General features: G+C 45.1%; 1 protein-coding gene across 1 annotated transcript in view; it reads left to right on the top strand.

Annotated features, from left to right (window-relative positions):
* Nucleotides 1–14434, top strand: part of CEP128 (centrosomal protein 128) — a 184293-nt gene that overhangs the window by 87479 nt on the left and 82380 nt on the right. The window contains exons 11-12 of the mRNA XM_025196583.1: nt 4077–4206; nt 9330–9490. Of these exons, the coding sequence (XP_025052368.1) occupies nt 4077–4206; nt 9330–9490 (291 nt within the window). The remainder of the gene's footprint in view (nt 1–4076; nt 4207–9329; nt 9491–14434) is intronic.

Here is a 14434-nt window from a genome sequence, read left to right on the forward strand (position 1 = left end):
GGAGTGCCCAGTGTCTCTTGCAGGGGCCCCACATTTCCCGGTGCCTTCTTCATCCTCCCTATATATTTGAAAAAGGACTTTTTATTATCTTTGATCTTGGATGCTAGTCCTAGCTCTATGTCCTCCTTAGCTTTCCTAACAGCCCCCTTACAGGCCTGAGCAGTGGAGGTATACTCCTCTTTGGAGATCGCCCCCCTTTACACCGGGTGTACGCTGACAGCATCCGCTGACCAGAAGTATGGACAAGAAGACCACCTGTGCCCCTGACTTCCTAAGCCTGGCCCCCCGAGCCCTGTAGTCACTCATGATGTGGTCGTTCAGACTTTAAGAAGGTCTTTGATATGGTATCTCATTCCTGGTGTTTGTTGCAGACGTGTCTTACCCTGCAGCTTCCTCTGGTGCATCATCCTCCAGTGGCGGGCTTTGTATCTGTTCCCCAGTTGCATTGGGGAAACAGTCACAGCCACACGCTGTCTAGCTCTTGAGGTGACAGTCTTCCATTCATCTGTCCTGGGGCTCTCCCGTGATGTCTCTGCGCTAGGTGTCTGGTCCTGCAGAGAATGAAAGTATCCATCAATTTCATCCTCTGCAGCCTGCTCACCTCTTCCTGGAGTTCCATCACCTGCCCCTTCAGGGCCTTGATCCGTGCACATATGGGACAGGCAAGGGACTCCCCGGCCTCCACGCTACCCCCAGGCCTCAGAGGTCCCACCAGGCAACCCCCGCAGACAGGGGGCAAGGTCACTGCTGACCCATTCAAGGGGCTTATCTGGGTGGAGGCCTCACAGGAGCTCCAGACTGGAGGCAGCAGCAGGGCTGGGTCCCTGGCTGCGTGTTCTGTGTCACTACCCCCGTAGTAGCCCTGCTCCTTATTCACTTACCTGAAGTCTCTGTCAGAAGCTCCTGTGTACTCCTACACGGTATGTACTCCTACCCATGAACTGGCCTGCAAACTGCTCCCCTGTTTTGTGGCTCCCTGGTCACAGGCTCCCTGGTTGCCTGGGGAGCCTCCTTGTATACCCTTCTGGGCCTGGGCTGACTTAGGGCCAGGCAGCAATCACACAGCAATCAACAATCCCACAGCAATCAACACTCACTCAGCAGTCCTTAGCTTACTACTGAGCTCAGCACTACTAGCTCAGCGCTTCCTTAGCTTACTACTGAGAATGTCATATATATTCACAATTAGGTGGATTAAAAGCATGGGCAGCAATGCATGTGAGGCTGTCAGTACTGTGCAAACGTACACGTCCCTCCCAGCTGAAGCACTTCATTATGTGTCAGAGCCAATCCTGTTGCTCCATTCCACAACTAGGGGCCTAGTGAGCAGGCCTGCCTAGCTTTTTGGTCACATTTCCCTGGAGGCTTTCAAAGATAGTTGAGTGGCAGCAGCACAGTCTTATGGTTATTTGACTCCTGGCTTTTGTTTTATGCTTTCTGCCATTGCAGGGGTGGTCACTTTTATATCTTGTATTCTTGGCAGGATCAAAGAATGGACTCTTACCCTCCCCATGCCCTCCAATATCTCTTGGAGTAACACCATTAAGCACTGACTCTGCTCTCTTGCTACTGGTGGAGAATCTTCTCCCCAGCCACGGTTTCCATCTCCTTCTTGTAGCTCTGGTAGCTGGCGTACTGTGGAAACTCAAAAGTCCATCACTGGCACTTGAAAGGGGTCTCCTCAAGTTGTGCTATGTGCTCTAATGGCTAGAAAATGATATTTAGATAATTGTTTTTGGGAATTGGCTTGTAGGTAAAGTAGATATGCATTAGAACACTGGTCCAGAGGAATGACAAGGGTTAATTGATTTCTAAAATCTTGTTTGTGACAAAGTTTCCTTCAAGACAGGCACTGTATCTGAGGCCAAGGGACAAGCGAGTGGAAACAGGCTGGGAAATTTGCGCAGTGTATCCATAACAGAGATAAAAGACTGCAGCATTGTCGTCAAGTCACAGTGCCCATCTGCAGAGCCCTTGGGATTTCTGGTTTTGGTGCGCAGACTAAATTAGGAGGCTGGGGCATGCCCAAATTAAGATGTCTGCATTTGATGGGTTTGGGAAACAAAGGAATATGCTGCCAGGACAGAACATGGACAGTATGATGACCATAGGGAAACCAGTTGATGGTACCCGGAGATGAAGAGTCATCAGGAGGAGAGAGAATACAAAGGGAGGGATTTCGGACCAGAAAAGCGTCCCTGAGGGGTGGGGATCCCAAGGCCACCATGGACAGAGGGCACATCACCAGCCTGTCTCACCCACCCCGCTGGGCGGGGAGAGGGGAGTGGGCCTCAGCCCTCGACCTCCAGGCTGCTGACCTCTGACATTCAAGAAAGAACCACAGGGTGAAGCTTGCATACTGGCCAGACATACCTTTCCTCTGTGATAGCCCTAGGACTGGTAGATGTAGAATCAGGGGGGTGGGGGTAGGAAGGGGTGGCTTGTTTTGTTTATCTTGCCTGCATTATTATCTGCTATCACTGTGTATCAATAAAATTTGCCTATTATCAAATGGAAGAAGTTGTGGTTGGTTTGAGGATTTGGGTCCTCCTGGAACAAGGTATCTGGGTCATAAATCCAGTACCAACACGCTCTGCACCTGAGAGCTACATGCTGGAGGAGGGAAATATAAGGGACTTCATAGAGGATGGCTTTCTCTGGGACTGTGTGCAGACTGTGTTGATGCTTTTGAGCAGAGGAGACAAGTAATGACCACTAGTGAATAATCCTGAGAACTGAGGGCAAATAGTTTTGTCACTCGTGTTTCAGGATGAGTGGGACTACTTTCCTGGAGATCTATAGTGATCTAATCCTGTCACTCCAGAGGCAAGTCCCAACATGAGGCCCAGGAGCATGGAGAAGTGAGGGATGATTGCCATGTGGAAGCTGACAACCCTCAATCACCTTTGTTCTGTTGCTGATTATTTTTGCATGGGTGCATCCATGAGTCAGCAATGAGAGAGGGCTCAGTGGAGTTGTCCGTGCAAGGATCTGTGAAACCTCCTTGTTGTCTGAACGAGCCACCTGTTGGATTTTTGAAACACAGTTGGCATGATTTGGATCACGTCTTCCAGACCTTTGCTTTGAATCGAGTACCAGCTGCAGTTGTGGCCATTTTTTACCACAATCAACATGTGTGTAAGCAGATTCTGATGGCTGTTCCTGAGGAATCTTTGAGTTCCCTCCTCGGTTACAATGAGAGAAGGTCCATGATCTCTGTTTTCCTTCACTTGGTAGCCTACTTCATGCAGGCAGAAATTTTTCTTGTGCAGATGTTGTGGAATGATATGGCGAGTGAGTGGGTGCTAGATAACGTTCCATACCTAAAAAGCCAAATTTCCAGGATTGTGGCCTAGAAAAATGGCAATTTTGGTTACTTAAAAAGAAAAGAAAAGAAAAAGGCAGTGTCATGTGGGACAGTGACTTTGAGACCAGCATAGTGGAGCTGGGATGAAGTCACCAAAAAGCTAGCTTCCATTTTTCCTGTTTCATCCAGGGCCATTTTTTATATAGTTTGTGCTAATTTGTAGAGCTTCATGGCTGTGTCGTCTGCTCCCTCTTTTGTATAGTGCTTTAAAGGCACGTGGAACACTAAAAATGGTAAGTCTGCCCATGCCCCCGAAGTCGCATTACTTTAATTTCTGCTTTTATGTGTTGTTTTTACTGCATTTTCAATGGTTCTGTAGCAAGCATTAATTTAATATAAACATTATATGCTATTTAGAAAGAAAAGTGGGCAGGAGCTGCTGGGAAATGGAGTCTACTGCTGGATGGAACCAGCCTGCAGGCCAGACTGCTTGCCCCTGATACAGAATATACCTTGATTTAGACGAAAGCCTTCCTTTGCAGCTGGCAGCAAGCTGGCTGGTATCATTTCATTTCAACTTTTGATAATTCCTTTCTGGATTGTATGTAGGCATTGATGTTTCCTGTATGCATGTCCACCTTGAGCACTTAAAGGTCTGCTAAATACTTTTGTTTAGTCTTTTTGTGATTATGCTGCTTGGTAGAACTGAAATTTTTTACTTGTTTCTTGAATTATTTTTTTTGGTTTTGTTTTGATATGTGGACATCAGATTGAGGATCTTCACTGCCAACTCCTAAGAGCAGAAGAGGATCGCGTGGATTTGCAGCATCAAATATCTCAGGTCACTATGCACCGCCAAACTTACCCAGATGACAAAGATGATAGGAGGATTAGAACAGGTATTGCCTTTTTCTTGTTATACAGGATATAATTTTATGACTTTGCCAGGGATTTAACTGTGTTTGAGTTGGAATCCAGATCCTCTGCTGGTTGAACTAAATGGCCAGTTGTTATCTTGGCTAGATTAGCTTTTCTTAGTACTAGTATTCAAATAATAATTACATAATATTTATGAACAAAACATTCAGGATAACACTTAAATTATATCAGGTTGTTTTTCATGGTTTACAAATAATAAAAAAAATTAGAGTTAATCAGTTATCAAAATGAATAGTCTCTTCATAGAAGTGAAATTTGAAATATTATTAAAAATGTATGTTACTCTTCATAAATGTTGCTTATTTTGCCATATTGGAACATAGTGCAGGTTTCACCTATCTTCATAATTTAGTGTTTTTCCTGACTAAGCAAAAGTTTGCCTGGCAAAACTCTAAATGATTCCTCAGAAGTGATAATGTATCTCAGAGAAAAGAAGAGAACATAGTCCAACCATGGGTGTTTATAAACGTGTTCTAGGAGCAGGGGAGGAGCATTGTGTGTATCAGTGTTCCACGCTGAAAAATGGCAGTGGGGACATTTTAACTAACGAGAGCTCTTCAAATGAGCTTTTTTTCAGTGCAGGGACACTGATATACATGATGCAGGAGCACAGTAATTATCATGCACATTGATTGGGGACAGCGACCACCAATCAGTCGAATTCACCATATGGCGTAAGGTGGGTAAGATAACTAGTAGGGTGGAAGTGCTTGACTTTAGGAAGGCTAACTTCAGTGTGCTTAGGAGTCTAGTCAATGACACACTACAGGGTAAGAATATTGGCAAGAGTCTAGGAAGAGGAAGGGTGGTTGTTTCTAAAGGAAGTGATCCTTTGGGCGCAGAGGGAGACTATCCCAGTATGAGGGAAAAGGAGCCCAAAAACTTCCTTGGCTAAACAGGGAAATCCAGGGGAGCCTAAGGGCAAAAAGAAGGCATATAGGCGGTAGAAGTGGGGAAGCTACCGAGGAGGAGTATACCTACTTGGCCCATACTTGCAGGGAGGCAGTTAGAAAAGCCAAAGCAACTACAGAGCTGAGGCTAGCAAGACAAATTAAAGACAACAACAAGTCTTATTTTAGGCATGTAGGCAGCAAAAGGAAGGTGCAGGGCAGCATAGGACCCCTACTGAACAAGAAGGAGCAATTAGTGACAGACAGGGGGGGCAAGGCTGAACTGTTCAATGAATTTTTTGCCTCAGTGTTCCTGAACAGGGCTCAAGATAAGTCTCCTAATGGGTTCTTAGATGGGCATCAGAGGGACACCAGCCTACCAACTGTTGATGCTGACTTGGTGCAGAGTCACTTGGATGGACTGGATGTGTTCAGGTCAGCAGGCCTGAATGAGCTGCATCTGAGAGTACTGAAAGAATTGGCCTGTGTCACAGCAGAACCACTGGCACGGCTGTTTGCGTGCTTGTGGCACTCGGGTCAGGTCCTGGAGGACTGGAAAAGGGCCAATGCCGTCCCTATTTTTCAAGAAGGGAAGGAAGGGGGAATCCGAGTAATTATAGGACAGTCAGTCTCCCTTCCATCTTTAGAAAGGTCTTTGAAAAGATTATGAAGGTTTATATTTGTGGGAGTCCAGCAGGAAAAATAATGCAGCAGGGAAACCAGCATGGATTCGTAGCAGGTAGATCATGCCTGACCAGTCTGGTTTCGTTTTATGACAGGGTTACAAAATGCTTAGACAGAGGAGTAGAGGTGGATGTCATTTTCTTGGATTTTAGCAAGGCCTTCAATACGGTGTCTCATCCCATTCTCATAAATAAATTAAGAGGCTGTGACATAGATGTTTACAAGGTCCAGTGGGTGGCAAATTGGCTTGGCGGTTGCACCCGGAGAGTGGTAGTAGATGGGTCGGTATTGACCTGGAAGGATGTGCGTAGTGGGGTCCCGCAGGGTTTGGTCCTTGGACCTGTACTCTTCAATATCTTCATCAGTGACTTGGATGTGGGTGTGAAGTGTACTCTGTCCAAGTTTGTGGATGATACTAAATTGTGGGGTGAAGTGCACACTCCAGAGGGTAGGGAACGATTGCAGGAAGACCTGGACAGATTAGAAAAGTGGGCAGTACACAATAGCATGGAGTACAACAAGGACAAGTGCAGAGTGCTGCAGCTAGGGCACAAAAATTTCCAGCACACCTACTGGCTGGCAAGTCACCCTCTCAGCAGTACAGAAGTGGAAAGGGATCTTGGAGTCATAGTGGAGTCCAAGATGAACATGAGTTGTCAGTGTGACGAAATCATCAGCAAAGCTAACCGTGCTTTATCATGCATCAGCAGATGCATGACAAATAGATCCAAGGAGGTGATACTTCCCCTCTATGTGGCATTGGTCAGATTGCAGTTGGAGTACTGCGTCCAGTTTTGGGGGCTGTACTTCAAGAAGGATGTTGATAGACTTGAGAAGGTCCAGAGGAGGGCCACTTGTATGGTTAGGGGCTTACAGGACAAGCCCTATGAGGAGAGACTGAGGGGCCTGGACCTCTTTAGCCTCCGCAAGAGAAGGCTGAGAGGTGATCTTGTGGCCGGCTACAAATTCATTAGGGGGGCGCAGCAAGGGATCAGAGATGCTGTGTTCACTATGGCGCCTCGTGGGGTAACAAGGAACAATGGTCACAAACTGACAGAGAGCAGACTTGTTTACCGTGTTTTCGCGCATATAGCCCGCCCACGGGTATAAACCGCATCCATGTATAATCTGCGAAATATTGTATTTTCGTAAATTAGCCCGTGTATATGCTGCATCTGTGTATTCCCTGCAGTGGTGTATACATGGGGAGGCAGTGCAGCCCGGCCCACCCCGGCCCCTGCGGTGGCGGCGGCGGCGGTGCAGCCCGGCCCGCCCTGGCTCTTGCCCTGTCCCCCGCGGCAGCAGCGGCACAGCTTGGCCTGCCCGGGCCCAGCGGGGAGGCGATGCAGCCCGCCCCGGCCTCCATGGCAGCGGCGGCCCAGCCCGGCCTGCCTGGGCCCAGCGGGGAGGCGGCACAGCCTGCCCCGGCCCCAGCCACCGCGGGGGGAAAGAAAGTCCATCGATAGCCCGCACCCATCTATTTTTTTTGTAAAATCGCGTATAGCCCGCTGGATATATGTGCAAAAATACGGTAATTGAGTCTGCTCTGACTGCTGTAAGTACAATGTGTTGGAGCAGCCCCGCTGCATGTGTATAGGTACAATCCAGTCAATGCTTCTTGTGTTTCCAGTAGAAGAAGCGTTGAAGAAAATCTGAAGATTTGTTTGGGCATTTAGAATATAAAAAAAAAATTGTATTGAAAATCATAGAAGAGGTAATTGCATATAGTGAGTTATGTCTTTAAAGTGATCTTGAATATATCATTGATCTAGGTTCGAGCTCTCTAAATTCATTTTGCCTGTATGTTTAAAAATGCCTATAAATATATATTATCTGTAGGAGGTATCTATTATCTCTGTCATATATACAATGGATATCAAGCACATGGGCGACTGGTACCTCCTGATACTGGGGGGGCACCAGCGGCTGATCGCTGACTGGGGGAGGCGGGGGCAGTCCCCTAGTGTCTGATTGCCACTCCAGGTGGAAGTGCCGCTGGTGCTTCTCTCGGCGCTCCTACAATCTAAGGGGGTACCAGCTGTCATCCCCCCACTCCCTGACCAGTGAGGGCCAATCTCAGGGGGTGAAGGGGGGTGGGGGAAGGCACGTGCTCCCACTATGCGTCACCTATGCACACAACTGTCCTGAGAAACGTTTTTTGGGCTGTGAGGCTCATAGTGGGTCTGGGAATTTGGGCCTGCTGCTGAAATCCAGGGTACGGAGCCCACTGCAGATATGTGTTAGCAGTGGGGATGAGTAATGTCTATATTAATCTGTGTGGCCCCTGATGCTGTCAGGGATCCTGCTATCACTATGTCCAAATCTGGTCCTATGGTCCCAATCTGGTATGGGAAGGCAAGTGAGTTTGACACCTCTGGTTTATACTAACACATTTGTGCTACTGAAGTGGTAACATGGGTCCAGTGTCCCATTTAATCTTGCTTTTGGTTAAGCATCACTTTCGCTATTTTATGGTATAACAACTTACTTTCTCTTTCATCTGGACAAATTCTCATAGTTATCTAAATAGAGCTGTGTTCTTCGCATTTTCAAAACCCTTTTGTTTCCAGAGAAACCCTAAGAACCCAAGTCTAGTTAGTATCAAAGTCACCATTCCGAGGTAAGTAATCCTCAAGGTAGTGAACGATTAACCTCATTTTGAACCTCTTAAAATTACCAGTATGTTTAAAAATGAGCTTGTTAATGACAACAGTCCCTCATGCTAATTTGGACATTTAAAACTTTTCTTGGCTTGTTTTGCAGTTATAATAACTTTTGCTATAAACATATTTAGACAAACAAACAGAAAGACAAAATGTCCTTAAAGCACATTTTACCCATGAAAATGAATACATGTTTACAATAGTGCTATAAGAGAAGCCAAAGGTTCACAGAAAGGGATATTGGCTGAGGCTTTATTTGTGTATAATAGAGTTTATAAACTGAAGTTCTTGACTGTCAGTTGTGGAAGAGATTGCTGGTATTTATTAGATAGAATTTTTACCATAATGTATGGTTAAAAATGGAAATGGCACACACTTATCCAGATACAGTATCGTGATAGTTTTAGATTTAGATTTTTCAGATTAGTACTAAATTAGATTTAGTACTTTTCAGTACTCTGCACCAGATCTTGAGGTGAAATCCTGTCTCTTGCAATCAGTGACAACATTCCCATTGACCTCAGTGGGGTCAGGATTTCATTCTTGTTTCTTTAGGCAAATATAAAATTGGAATAAAGAGGTAGAAGAGAACACTAACTGTTTGGGGTCCAATGAGTTAGAATACTAGTATCTCACTACTTCTGAAGTAATGCTTTAACTGTCCGTATCTTTAAGCTATACACAAATTTAAGGTCATTAGTTGCGGGATATTTATATATGTCTGTTGAAAATTTGGGAAGAGGATAATTGAATGGCAAAGGAAGCAATGAGAAAACTTTAATTTGTAGGATATGGTGTTTTCATTTCACATAGCAGGACTGTTTAATGGTTCACACTGCTTTCTAGTGGTTGAAAGGTCTGAGTGGGAGAAACAAGAGCTCGAGAAACATATTCTGGAACTAAGAGCAAAGCTGAGCCAGTGTGTTGTAGCCTCGGAAGTGGAAGAACTGAAGCGATGCATAGAGCGCAAGGACAAAGAGAGAATGCAACTTACAACACACATAGAGGTAACCTTTTTTCTTTTTTAAATGATTTTATATATGTATGGTTATGGTAGGTCACATGCTAGATAGAGTGGGTGAAAGCAGCCTCCAAAGCAGCGTGGTTTCTTACTTGTCTCTCATACACATTTTCTAAACCTCTTTGAAGTTCATCTGCATGAGGCTGGGAGGCAATTTTGTGTTCCCTTTTCCCCTCCTTCCCCTCTGACTGCTACATGTGCCAGGTTTGTTTGGGTTTTTTTTCTTTAAGCCTTCCTCAGAGATATTGGGTGTTGGCTGCTGCCAAGCCTGGGGATTTTGACTGAAATGTGCCAATGCTGCTGGTGGAACTAAAGCCAGAGGTTTCTGGCTAGAGGGTCTTCTGCCCACTCCCCGCTCAGTGTCAGACCATTTGCCAGATCTGGGGTCAGAAAGGAATTTTGGAGTCATATTGGTACAAACTATGAGGGTGTACTCGCTGGGCCTCATACATCTTGCCTCGGGCTTCCTTGCTCCGAGAGCTTACCGGTACTCGCCTAGCTGTTGCAGGTGGCCTTCCAGGAGGCTCTTCCACACGCCACAGCCTGCCCCTTCTCTCCTGCCACGACTTGAATCTTTCAGTGAGTGGAGCTTCGTGTAGCGTGGTTACCCTTGTCGGTCACCTGCATCGTAGATGTCTTCTGTGTGGCTCCTCCTCCCCTGCACCTCACCCTTTACCCAGCCTGGCGGATCTTGGCTGTTTTCGTGGTTGCCCGAATATTTCCCGAGATACTCTACCAACGAGCTCACCCCTCGCTCTAGCTCCCTGCTGTCACGACCTCAGCCTCTTCTAATCCGGGGGAACACAAAACACCCTTCAAAACTCAAATAAAAACTCAATGGGCCTCAAGAGAGGCATAACCCTGCCCCTATTAGGTTTCCTTGTGGAGCCAGTAGCTTCTCTACCCTTCCACTTAGTGACCGGCTGGGTCACCTGCCTGTGGCTTGGTTCTGTGGCCCTCTCTCCGTCTATCTCAAGTTCTTGTCACCCCTTGTCTGGTACCCCACCGGCGTGACCCTATCTCTGGATCTCCTGGGGCCGTGCCCCTCTTTCCGGGGTTTGCCCCGGACCGCAGCCCTCTCTCCGGGCCTTCCCCGGACCGCAGCGCTCTCTCCGGGTCTCCCCCGGACCGCAGCGCTCTCTCCGGGTCTTCTTCGGTCCGTTGACCCCTCCGCACCGCTGGAGCTCTTACCGCTCTCTCTCCCGGCTCACCTGCCGCTGTCATGCTGTCCTCAGACATTGGCTCGTCCCCGGGTTTGTTTAATTTTCTCTGGTAAGCGCCAGCAGTCAGCTCTGGTGTTCCACGCCTCCAGCTGACTCCACTGGCCAGGCTCCCTCCCGGCAGCCACGTGCGCGCCCCGCTCCTTTTCGCCGCTGGTCCTTTTATCTCTACCGGCTGGCGATTAGGCGTGACGTCATCCGCCAACCGTAGGTGACTTAAGGCGTCGTCCAGGCCACGCTCGAGCTTCTCCTGCTGTCCCTGCTCTTCCTCACATCCTGCGGTGAGTAAGTTATTTTTTTTGTTTTTCCTCCTCTCCGTTCCGCCTTCTGCCCCTGGCTCTGGGGCTCCCTCCGTGGGCCCGGGAGTCTCCCCGGTCTTTCTCCGCCTGTGACAGAGGGGTTTTGCCTTTCTTTGTGGCAGGGGCATGCCCATGTTCCTGGGATCTTTTGAGTATATATTTAATAACCTTTTAGAGAAGTAGGATGTTGGTCTCCATGGCCCCCCTCCATTACTTGTGGCAGGCTAGGATGTTATGCCTTGTGTCAGGGTGACTAGTTTTAGTAAGAGGTTAGATTATGGATTTGTATAGGATGGATAGGGATGATTCTTCCTCAGGCAGGGAGCTGGACTAGATGACCCTATGGAGGTCCCTTCCAGCCCTACTTCTCTATGATTTTGTGAACACTAATAGAAGAGGACTGCAAAAGATGCTTTGCTAATGGTGCAATTTAGAAATTTAGACTTCTCCTGTCCTGTCACTTTTTACTTCTCATCTTGCTTCCCACTGCCACTTTCTAGGGTGCTAGCAATAGGAAGACAAGACAAAAAAGAAAAAAAAGAAAAGAATATATAGAAAACAATATTGTCTTTTTTGTCTCATCTTCCTATTGCTAATACCTTTGGAGAGTGGTAGTGAGAAGCAAAATAGATTGAAAGATAGATCTATCTACCTTGCTTCTCATATAGATATAGATCTTTATGTATCTGTATATACTGGTGTACTTATATAGAGATGTCTATATATCTCTGTATATATAGGTTTCCCTTGGGTGAGAGAGCAATGAACAATATAATGTGAATTTCAGACTTACCTAGTGACAGAATATTCTGTCAAGGCTGTTCCTTTATAGCACTGCTACTAATTGATAGTCTGACATGGATATATTTCTTTCCAGTTGGAGCTGACCAAGCATTTTTTAAATGAACATAATTGCCCTCTGGCAAATGCAAACGACAGAGTTTTATCTAATTCTGAACTGCATATGATGCTATGTATTTCTATATTATCGAAAACTTAATTTTTTTTCCTGCCATTTTGAATTTGGTGTGTTGTGCACTTCATTTTTGATAGGTGGCTATCAGATGAAATGTAGTGTGTAGTAAATGTAAAGTGGAAAGAACAAGAATGATAATTATGCAGAAAGCTTAATAAGATGGGATAACTATTTGATACATTACTCTTAAGAAGACAAGTGGCCATGAACAAGTTTTATATAAGATATATTGAGTTTTAGTCACTATGTCTGCCTAAGTCCATTTTGCAGTTTCTGAGCTTTTTATAGCAATGTTCATGCTTGTTTTTTAATTCTTTTTTCCCCTGAAACTGCACATAAATAAGGGAAACCTGACTGACCATATATATAGACAACAAATAGACTGATTATATGCATGGTATACAAATTAGAAAGTCTATAATTCCCTGATCTTTTTCAGGTAGTTAACTTTCATTTTACTTGTAATAATATATGATTTTGGAGAACTATGACTTTAAAAGATAAATCACAACTTTTTAATTTATAAAATTAAATTAGATTTGTATATGAGTAATTATTTGAATGCATTTGACTTTTTTCACAAATGCTAGAGTTCTTCCTGTTTCTCTTATGGAAATATCTTTATCATAAAAGGATTGCTTTATACTGAAGGTTGCTTCGTACTTCTCTTTATAGAGCCATCTGAAAAAAATGCTGTAATATAAAAGAGGGTATGATTCATAAAATATTATAGATTTGTTTTTAGCCTGTCAAATCACTTGATTTACTGGAAATCCTGAATCATATTTTGATCAAAAAGCATCTTGCACTAATGCTGAATAACCATTGGGCTTTCTATTGTAATTGAATGGGTAATTTTCTATGGGGAAGGGAGAATGTACAACTGTTGTACTTTTACAAAACTTTAACAAAGTATAAGACTTATCTCATTGACGCATGTTTTTTCAGACTTATTAAAAGGAATGGTTAGCTCTAAATTAATTTTACCCTAGACTAAAACAGTCATGTGGCTTCTTCTCTTCTTGATTGGGTGGCATTCAAGTGAAAATAACTGACAAAGAGTATAGGTCAATTAGAGGTCTGAAAGTTAGCAAGTAGTGCATTTTAAGTTTAAAAGGTACTTTGATCAGATAAAAAAGAAAATGGAACTCTATTTATGTGTCAGTGACCAGCAGACACCAGCTCTGCCATAGGAACTATACCTAAATGGTATAGCTGTGTGAAGCTTCAGTTGCTGATTCAATTTGGAGGAGATTTGGCCTGATTCAGCAGCCAAATCTCCAAATCCGAATTGAATTGAGAGACCAAGAACAAGTTCTGAATCGATTCAGAGAAGATTTGGAGATTTGGGCAGTCCCCTCTTTCTGCCACAGGGAGCTGGACTCGAACTCCATGCCAGTAAGTAGGGGGTGGGGGGGAGGGGAGCTAGAGGAGGGGGCAGGGGCCCTGCCAGGCCCCATCCCCTGCCTGCTCCCCCAGCCCTCTTCACTGTGCTCCCCACCCCCTTATAGTGTCCTGGCACTTTAAAAAAAAAAAAAAAAAGCCCTTCACTCACTGGCTGCTGCAGCGGCCGTCAGGGCCTCTGGGGGCTCATCGCAGAGCCCCCCCATGCAGCACGAGCAGTAGAGGGCAGCAGGGATCACCCCCCCCACCTGGCAGGAGCCGGTGAGTGCGGGGCTTTTATTTTTTATTTATTTATTTTTTTAAGTGCTGGGATGTTGGGGCTGGGCGGGGCAGCCATTGACGGGGCTGGGAGGGGAGGTGGCAGATGGGGCCTGTTTGATTTGGAGATTTGGCCAATTCAGAGGTGGCCAAATCTCCAAATCAGATTCGGCTGAATCGATTTGGGACAGTGATTTGAATCACCAAATTGAATCACTGTCCCCTGAATCGGCTGAATCTGAAGCAAATACTATCCGTTTCATACAGGCCTACTAAATAGGTCTTAGTCATTCAATTTTTTGCTATATGTTTAGCATCTTTATAAGTTGTATATAGATATTACTTACTAGTTGAAAAACAGATCACTCTCAAAAAGCTGAAATTTTTGGGGGATATTTGTTTTGCCTTTGTGATTGCATAAGCTTTTGTCAAAAATTCAAGCAAAAATTTTTATGCTTGTGAAAAATAAGTAGAAGATACCCTTTTCAGCCCTAAATAGAAGCAGCTAACCTAGAATTTGCATGCTATACCTTTCAAAATGTACCTATGATCATAAATCGCATTATATACTGTATAAAGAAAGTTTTGTATTCTTCTATACTTAAGTTGAACCTCATTAACCTTGATAAGTTATTTGTATTCATAAAAGTTCCAAGCATTCTTGATCAATGGTTCTTCCCAGCTTAGTCTGTCTCTCTTCTCAATCAGCTTGAAGCCAATCTTAGTGAAATAAACTAATATTTGAATTCTGCATTCACCAAAGCAGCTTAGGG

Source organism: Alligator sinensis, unplaced genomic scaffold (genome assembly GCF_000455745.1).
Source record: "Alligator sinensis unplaced genomic scaffold, ASM45574v1 scaffold289_1, whole genome shotgun sequence".
NCBI classification, from domain to species: Eukaryota; Metazoa; Chordata; order Crocodylia; family Alligatoridae; genus Alligator; species Alligator sinensis.